We start from the raw sequence: 10,029 nt of genomic DNA, 5'->3' as shown, positions 1-10,029 counted from the left end.
CGGCCGTAAATAATGACGGCTCCCTAAAATTGTGATAGGCGACCTCAAGCAGGCATTGGTTTCTACAAAAAGGAGGATTTTGACAGTGTTCTTGTAATCTGGTAAAGATTACTTAGGCAAGGTTAGGCGTCATTTGGGTTGACACAGGTCAATCACTTGGAAAGGATAAGGAACTGATAAGGATATACCGTTAAAAATAAACTGCTGACGTAAGAAGTAGAAGGTTGAGAGATTACAGACAACCAATTGTGCATATTGTTTGGTATCAGTTCGGTAGGATGAAATCCTCATCGGTATATTTTCCAAAATGGTACCGTCAGAAACACACAAAAGTTTTGCATAACGGATTTTTATTTATTATTAATTTTGTCTGGTTTTCCCTGTTTCTTGGGCTACTTATCTTCAAAGACGCGTCGACGACGACACAAAAAATCCAAATCAACAAAATTTGCAATTCAGAACATTGAACAATACCGCAATTAGAGCAAAACACGTATTGGAGCCTCTGAATATAGGCCCACATAATATTCACGTTGCCAAAACAATACTGTAAAAAGCAAAATATTATGATAGACACGAAATACAGAAGCATAGTCACGTGATTTTAAAAGTCTGTAATCCATCCATCAATAAAATGTCATGCACTATTTACGAAGGAAAAAAACGCCTGGTCTTACAGATACTAGATGGAATCTTCAGGTCCAACAAAGTTAGAAGTTCCTCGTTCGACAACATCTGCCAAAATTAATTTAACCGATATGACTTCAACAGATTTATCTGATTTGATTCATAAAGTTCGTTTTTTGTAGTATATCAACAGCTCTTCGATTATAATATACAGTTGATCGATTTATTCAATACTACACAGAATTTCTGTCAACACAAAATGTGACTTGATATTGTCATTGAAAGATCGACCCGGGTGTAAATTGTTACAAAATGAAACATCAATGTTATTTTATGGTAGAGTGCACCTCGGGGATATAGTAAGACCATTTTTTAACGTCTTAGTTTTTCTAAAATAGAAGTTATATTAACACGGGGATGACGGCCATTTTGAATGTCAAATATCGGTGAAAGTCAGGGTATTTGTTTCCCATGTACCGAACGTTGCACGATGATCCCTGTTTTTTATTCTTGATTTGGTAAGAGAATGGTTTGAAATGTCATTCGGAAAGATTGATCCAAAAAGTTTAAGTCTTTCTCTTTCGAGGCACATTCTACCTTATATGGAAGTTGACAATCAAACACGCGGATTACGAACGAAACTTAGTTCAGGGGAGGGTTCACTGCACTTCGATTAACGCGCGCAAAGCCGCACTTGCTATACACCACGGTTACCGTCATGAAAACAGTGTGTATAAGTGCCGCTCAACAACCGTTCTGGATTTGTTTTTAAATGTTCGGGTAAATTTTTTTGTCAAATCCAGTCATCAGTTTAAATTTCAAACGACCTACTGACCAATCCATGTTGTTTTGGGCAAATTTATATCATAACTTCATCTTCGAATTTTCGCACTTTCAATCTTTCGCAAAGGGGAAGGGATTTAAGTTTAAACACCTTGAGTTTCAATTGTTACAATGATATACTAACCCTAACACACATTTAACTTTAACTAAAAGCCAGAACTAATTGCGTTAACATAGACTGAGTTATCATGATTGTTTGCATTATCTTGTCAGTAGTACAATGTAACTTTCTACGCAACAGATAATGTATAATGCCATTTACAGTTAGTGGGCCCTCAAAAGCTCAGAAAGTTTCACAAGTGTCGATGCTAGAAGGGAGAACAGTAATAAGTAAATGGATGTAAAAGTAGGCAATACTCATGACACTTGCCTTTATGATATGGGTATACCAGTCCGTTTACTAAGTTATGACTTTTACCTGTGGTGGCGCCATACAGACGTTTAGGAGAAATCACTCTCAGTTGACTTTATTGCCGCGGTAAATTCTTATGGACAACCTAACTTCACGAGTCATCTCTGCTTTTCATGACTTGTCTTCGACGAATTTCAACGAATCAATGTTTGACACGTGCATTTAAGGATATCCCTAGAAGGTCACCATTAGAAATGTTATTTTAAATATTTCCGCTTGTTTTCTATTGAAGAGAGTATTTTTTGCAAATATGTGACGCGAAAATTTTGATTTTACGTCATAAAAACTAATTAAAATTGATCATTATCTTTTTTCAAAATCCAGGTGAGCGGACTGCGCCACCATCGTTTCACACTGATTGTAAGCTTATAAACTGAAACCCTTGACAGCTTCATCAGCAGTTCAGTTTTCGTACATGTCAAAACCACAAACATCGTCGACTTCTGTCGTGGCGGGTAGAACTCTAGATGGCCGTCTTTTGCCGTCTGACTTCGACGCACGAAGCGGTCCATGTCGCTCGATAGAGTCGCCGCTCGTAAGTTCATTGCGACCGTCAGCTTCAGTCAGTTTGATGTCAGTGCCTGAGTCAATGGACGTGTGTCTGCGCGTCGGCTGGTCTTTTCCTGCATTCTCGTCGTTCGGTCTGCCGTCCCGTCCGCTGTCCCAGGTGCTGGGGCTCTGGTTGCTAGCGAAGGAGTCTTCGATTGTGATTTTGTCCTCAGAGACAAAATAGATGGCGTACAACTTTGGAAAGAACAGGAATATCAAACTCATATAACCGATACAGATGAACACGCTGATCTTGTAGAGAGTACTGAAGACAGAAAGACTCGTGAGGGCGTACGCAGGAATGGCCGATACGCCGACCACGAAAGCACCGAATACGCACAAAGTTATGAATTTCGATTCGTTGTAATTGTGTGGGAGCTTTCGGGTTTTTAATCCCTGATACAGACTAATGATCAGAAGCAAACAGTTCCACGTCAACCTTAGCACGTCGATAAAAACGCAGTCGAGGCAACGTATCTCCACGAATTTCATCGTCGACAAAGGCATGGAGTAGTGACTCTCCGGGAAAACACATACAATTGATCCCAATGACAACACTAACTGCAAGAAAGCGGACAAAAAACAAAAGTGAGAAATTAATAATGCTGTAGTGACATTAAAGAGCTGATATCTCCGACAAAATCGATCGAGTGTAAACCTAGTTAACCGTGTTTTGTGCTTGGGGAGTTTCCGGACATCTTGTGCAAATGAGAAAACAGGCGTTGAATTTCCCCAGGGAATGGAAGTGGATCATATCTTTATCTCCAGGGTGACGGACATCTAAAAACGTCAGCTGGAGGATCGTCCCCATAGTGTGATTCACAGTGTACCTAGATGGCTAATTTTGAGACAACGTTGCCACTCTTCAGAGACAGAATAGTTCAAAAGGTTTGTGTTTAAAAGAATTATTCTAATCATCTCAATATCAGTGATTTTAGCTATAAAATTATGTCAGCTGTTGTTCAACTCACACATGTCGTAATGTTTGTTTGAACGTTTTTTTTATATTAGGTATAGGATTTATATTATGTTTTTCTTTTTCAACTTAAATCAAACTTTACTTTCTGGATGAAGCTGTAAATGGGCCACGGTAACCTATTGGTTCATGAGTAATAATGAATAAATAATGAATGAATGAATGAATGAATAAATAAATATCTCCTCAATACAGTTCTCACTTTGGACAGTGCACAGAGTCACGAGAACAAATTACATCAAGCTGGGAGTCATCAACATGAAACATAAAATCTAAACCATGCATTGTTATGATGTCCCTAACACAGGCGGTCCAACACTACTAATAAGCTTATTATTGAGTTTTTTTCAGTTTTCCCTATCAGTTCTTCTCCTTTTCTTCATGCTCTGACTGATCGTAGTAAATAAAATAAATGACTTTATAGCCTAACCTAGCCTCTTGACTCTTTATTTATTTGACACCCCATTACAAGGACGTTTATCTTTCATATACACATCTTGTAATTAATTAGTCAACGCAAATAATTATGCTAATCCATGAACTTATCAGGGATTTTATGGGTTGGTCATAATTGCGAAAGATAGGAAAGGTAACTTTATCTTTCCAATGTTGACCAACCCTTGATATGTCCACAGATTAGCATAATTAGTTATGGTGACTAATTAATTACAAGATGTGTATATGAGAGATAAACGTCCTTGTAATGGGGTGTAAAATAAATAAAGAGTCAAGAGGCTAGGTTAGGCTATATAGTCATTTATTTTATTTACTACGATCAGTCAGAGCATGAAGAAAAGGAGGGTGACTGACAGAGAAAACTGAGAAAAACTCAATAATAAGCTTATTAATAGTGTCTGGGCCGCCTGTGTCCTCAAAGGGTATGTGTACAGACTGAAAAGTACAGGGTCAAGGACTGAACCCTGTGGAACGCCACAGTCAAGCGCTTGAGCATCCGACATCACCGACCAAACACATACTCTCATTGTTCTGCCTCAAAGATACGAGCATGGAGGTAGGAAGAGACGTTCTCTTCCTACCTCCATGATACGAGCTAATCCAATCGAGTACAGTGCTGTCATTTTTTCACCTACAACCCAGCCTGTGTATTTACTATTATATTATATATCTTGGTCGATGGTGTCGAAAGCTGCAGAAAGATCAAGGAGAATTGGAATGACGTCGCAACGCTGATCAACGGCACACAACACATCGTTCTGCACTTGAACATGTGCAGTTTCCGTACTGTGGCTCTCTCGATAGGCGGACTGACATTTAGCATGAAGGTTCTTATTACATATTAATTTGAAGTAATACTGCCTTTTCAATCACTGCAATGTTTCAAAGATATTCATATCGAGATCAGTTTTTTCTAGCAATGGTCTTACAATTTCAAATTTACATGGCTGACGAAATTCGTCTGAAGAGTTAAAATACCTGTAATAATAGGAGTAACGTGATGCAAACACTGCTTTAAAGGTATACTGTCACCTGTTCCAATTTTGCCACAGTTACCATGAAAAGAGAAAATCTAACCAACCACAGATTTTAAGCGGGTGGCCGCTTTTTAAAAACAGCGCCCTCACATGGGCATTTTGAATACCAAGGAACGCCCCTTTGACCATATATGGGTATATTTATATTACATGTGCTGTATACCTTTAACAACACCGTAGGCATAGGATCCTGCTTCGAGGATTTTCAAGTTTTTCAACTTGATCAATTGATCAAGTGCCAACTGTATCAAGATAAGCATTTTTCCCTGTCGTTTTACGACAAAAACAAGTCCCTGTAGGGAAAACATGACTCACAAATTAAATGTATGATAATTCTTACCTGAACAGTCACGAACATCATTGTTATGGTGATTTGTGATTTCGGACTGATAAACCTTGGTTTGAGGGCGCTCTTTTTGCCACTGCGAAATATCCGATAGACCCGATTCGTTTTCGTCGCAAGGGCACCAAAAATCAACGAATATCCAACGTAACTGAACCTCCGCAGAAAACACATGGTGTCACTCGGTGGAGTAATGTAAAAGTAACTCATGATAAACGAATAGATAATTCCAATAAGTATTAGGTAGCAAAGTTCTCGACCGGACGCTTTTATGAGCCGCACGTTGTGATTGCGCACGTAGCAGACAGACGTGAGTCCGGTTGCTAGAATACCGAGAGAATTGAAGACCGTGAGCAGCGAGGCGATGGCCGGAGCGAAATCCTGGAGATACGACGGCTCTATAAGTTCACACTTCGTCCTGTTTTCGTTCGGCCAGGTGTACGTGTGGCACGCCATGCAAAGGGTCCCCTGGCTTCGAATAATTTCCCATTCTTGGCACGGCGAACATATCCAGCAACACTGCATTTCTTCTATGACAGACTGGATTTCGCCCTCCCCGCACGGTTGGCTGCAAACGGATACAGGCGCCGTCCCGTTGCGGGAGTCCCAGTCATAGAAAAACCACGTCCCATTCCGATAGAATTGTATGTCGCTAAAAATCTCCAGTTTCCCGTTCATCCAGTCTCTTCCCTCTTCCCAGAGTCCGACTTCCGCACACTCATACCCACCGTCCCCTTTCCGCTGAACGTTACGGATGAAATACTTCCCGTAGCTGTCCCCAACTTCGTTGAAAGAAACCTGTCCCGTCGGTCCGTGGAATGACGAGTTGAGCAGATGCCTCATGAAAATCGTCTGCCAAAGAGGGTTGAGCTCCCAGCACAGCGGATCTTCAGTCGTGCATTGCTCTACCTGTATTTTGTTCAGAGAGTAAGCGAATGCCAGAACCGCGTTGATGATCAAGCTCTCCATGGATGTTTCTTCGCCGGTCGTCATCAGTTTCGGGTCGTCGCAACCGACCTGGCCGGAGTTGGGCGCAGTCGACTGACCCGGGATGCAGTTGAAGTGGTGGACGAGGTAGTCAGTCAGCCACGGGTTGTCGCTCTGGGATGCGACGATGGAGGAGAAGTATTCGTCGAACTCGGGGCATTTCTCAGCATATGGAGCCACAAGTAACGCCCCTGCGCAAAAAAAAAAAAAAAAATTGAAATATTATCACAGATTTGAAAAGACCTTCGAAAGTACAGTGGGGACGTAGTAATTACTTCAATGGTAACGTTTTCATGATAAAACCAGCAAAATGGTTTATAAACTTATTTTCTGACAACAAAGAAAAGATCATTCAATATGTATTATAGATATGATGGACCGGTGTAAGCTTATAGAAATTATCACTTCCAAATCGGCAAAGTCAGTAAAAGTGGTATTGAGCTAAAATCAGTTGCATTTTCAACCGCTTTGCTTGGTTTGTTATAGCAGCTTTAGTCAGTAAAAATTATGTCAATAGTATCTGCGTTTCCAGGGACCTTCAAGTAACCCGTTGTTTTTAGGACTCTGTGTCCGAGGGTAGGGGACCATTTTCCCCGTAAAAATAAGGAAGGCAAATGGTCTCCTACCACGAGGGTACAAATAACATACTTCTCTATCTAGCTCTTACATAGTTTTCACTCCAAAGTTTTGGGTTTAAACACAATGTCCATGTTCGACGAAAATCTGTTGAAAAAATAGATCGATTTTCATTATCGAACTGGCATTTGTATATTTAAATCACTTTTATGAGGTTTAACGAATTTTTTATGCATAATTTTGTAAAAACAGTAGTTCCTATGTATAACATTTAAATTGATCATTTTCAAATCCCGAAGGTGTCAAGTTGAAAATAGTTCCGGTTCACTTTCAGTCAAATAATGATTATGCGGCCCGCGTTCTGGTTCTGAAATGCACGCGGTTGCCCATATTTGGACAAGGTGCCTGGTCGAGATACGGAAAATTATATTACAAATTTGAGGGCGTTTTTCCCCATAGCGTTACGTAGGATGTTGGCTCGAGGTATATGATGTGTGTTAAAATGCAACATTCGGTAATGTTTTATTTGAAGGCCCCGGAAACATAGAAACACGATTTTTACAGACTAAAGCTGCTGTAACATACCATGCCAAGTGGGTAACAATAAATATGGTTTCGGCTCAATACTGGTTTTTACTGACTTGGTGATACTGTTTGCTAGGAAAATAGTTAGAAAGAGTAAACAGGCACTCGGGAGCCAGATCTGCATTCATACATCGTGGAATACAGGACCTGTCCGATGCGGTTGTAGCATTTTAGGATATGCAAAGTCCAAATATCTGCGACTCGTCACAGTTATATTGTAATGATTTCATTTCCAAACGATTTATATAATGTTCTGTCCTGTCTTTTTACTTCCTGACTTTGCACTTGTAAAAGTAGTGTATGGCTAAATTTGAATATAAAAACAATATTTGTGTGTGCAACTCAGAATATTGTATGCAATTGCAACATTATAAGCAGTTTTGTTTTGCCTAAATACTCAGTGAAATGTCATTCATTGACCACAATGGGTGGAGGGACTGTGCATTGACTGACCCCCACACATTATTTTTATCGCCAGCCAGTGTAAAAGGGTAGTTTTTTATAAGCCTTTTCTCTGAACAAACTGATTGATTGAACACTACTATTTCTACGGAGAACAAAGTATTATGGTCCTGATTGAGGGAATGTTAAAATGACACTTCCAATATCGATTGCTCTGAGTGTTTCATGTGACTTGTTAGGCGTGGAATGGACATGTGGACACTGGCACATATTGCTAAAGATAGATATGTAAGAACTAGTGAGAAAAAAATTGGATCATAGCTTATATTAAATAAGGACACATGAACTGGAGATTTATAGAAAGTGTTCACACTTGAATGATGAAATCATTAATATCGTATCGTCATAAACTATTTGCAGGTATTAAAAAACTAAAAGAATGTCTTTCATACCATAGGCAGCTTTCTCGTTTTCTGAATTGATCGGTTGGAGGCAGTAGCTTCCCCATCCATTCGTTGCCAGCCAGGTTAATCTTTCGGCATCAGCGTTCCTGGCGGCAACGTTCAGCAACATTTCCACCTCTTCTCTCTGAGCGAACAGGACAACGACCGTGGCATTGGTGTAGCGGAGCAACTGATGCACCACCCGGTTCCACTCGGCGTCCCCATAGGACGCGGAGACTTCGAGAACTGTTCCGAAGCAAACGCCCCGATCCTCGGCGAGGCGGCGGAAAGTTGTGAACCCGCTGTGGCCGTAGATGTCGTCAGAGTGGACGGCGGATATGAATGACCATTCAAAGTGAAGCAGTATATCGAGAATAACTTGGCCTTGAATGTAGTCAGGTGGAACTGTGCGCAGGAAGTACGGGTACTTTCTGATGTTACTGAGTTCCTTAATAGTAGCCATGTAGCTGATCTGGGGGATGCGATAGACCTGTAACAGGCTGCTCGCCTGTATCGTACTGCTACTTCGCTCGGCACCGACGACGCCAACTGCCGGGCGAGAGCAAGGAAAACGCTCCTTGGGACCTTTACAGTCGAAAGCCTTCTGCGACGGCAGGAAGTTCAGGGCATTTTCTAGCGTGATGGTCGGTGTCAGGCAGGTATCGTAGATCTCGAAGCCGAGGGTCACGCCCGGCAAGATGGACTCGTTGGCGTTGATTCTGTCGATGGCGAACACCATTGCCTCGACCATCTTCAGATCGCTCATGGAGAGCATTTTGTCGCACTCTCCCGCGGTCTCGTTGAAGTGATGTAGTGGAAAGAGCCCGCCCAGGACCACGTCGCCGTATCGCACGTAACGCTCGCTTCGGGCATCTCTAAAAGGCGAGTTTCTCGATTCGTCAGACAACGCCGAAACGTGTGACACCGAAGCAAGGCTGACAGTCATGATGACGAACAGTCCTTGGAGTAACATGTCGACGCTAAGAACAAAGCAAAGGAGCCAGACAAAATGCTGCGTGCTGAACGTAGTGCTAGTGCGACAGTTATGTAGAGTTCAACAACTGGCGAGCCGCTATTTCCGAGCGCCTATAAACACGCACAAATACCCCACTGCAAGATGCACGCTCGTACCACAAACCACTTGATAACCCTCCAAATGAGACCATTTTGGGCTTACGTTTGGCTTGACAGAGTAGAGCAAACACGTTGTTCAGTCTTTTTTGGTTCGCATTTCAAAATTGTGATCATCAATTACCTCGGCAACGAACCAAATACCAACTTCTCGCAGATTTGCTACCCATCATTACCTTCGATTAATAAGCGGATATGAGATTATTGATCGCTCTTACCGGCTTAGATAGCGCTGCCTTCATAATCAGTGTTTTGAAAATTTCGAAATGTGGTATTCGAACCGGGTTGTACGCTGTCTTTCAGGTGCAATTACGACAATAGATGAGTCGGTGCTTTGAAAAATCACAAGAGCATCGCTTGAACCATCACGTTTTAATTGATCGATGATACCATCATAACAAGGCTCATCTTGGCAATCATTAGTTAGTGTCCAGAACGCATGCGCAATTCTGTAATTTAAGGAATTGTAAAACTTCAATCTTGAAAATTCGATGACGTGACATCACATTGAGCAATGTGCTTGCCAACGAAATTTCTGGGCCGTCTCTGCCTCATAAATCTATAACATATCTACCCATTTGAAAGGAACTTGAAACAGTCGTTTAGCGATTGAAAAGACCAGTGCTTGCAGGTTTCAACGCTGCGGGCACAGTACTACCACG

The 10,029-nt window shown here is 41.4% G+C and overlaps 1 protein-coding gene across 1 annotated transcript; it reads right to left on the bottom strand.

Moving 5' to 3' along the window:
• Positions 1–597: 597 nt before the first annotated feature.
• LOC139138048 (metabotropic glutamate receptor 2-like) lies at positions 598–9,209 on the bottom strand. Its single transcript, XM_070706270.1, has 3 exons — positions 8,246–9,209; positions 5,241–6,421; positions 598–2,992 (listed from the first exon to the last, which is right to left on the bottom strand). The coding sequence occupies exons 1-3, from the start codon at positions 9,207–9,209 to the stop codon at positions 2,285–2,287; spliced, it is 2,853 nt and encodes a 950-aa protein (XP_070562371.1). The 3' UTR covers positions 598–2,284.
• Positions 9,210–10,029: the final 820 nt, after the last annotated feature.

The sequence above is a fragment of the Ptychodera flava genome, chromosome 8, assembly GCF_041260155.1.
Source record: "Ptychodera flava strain L36383 chromosome 8, AS_Pfla_20210202, whole genome shotgun sequence".
NCBI lineage: Eukaryota > Metazoa > Hemichordata > Enteropneusta > Ptychoderidae > Ptychodera > Ptychodera flava.
Note: the sequence above shows the minus strand (reverse complement) of the source record. Positions and strands in the feature narration are given on the sequence as shown.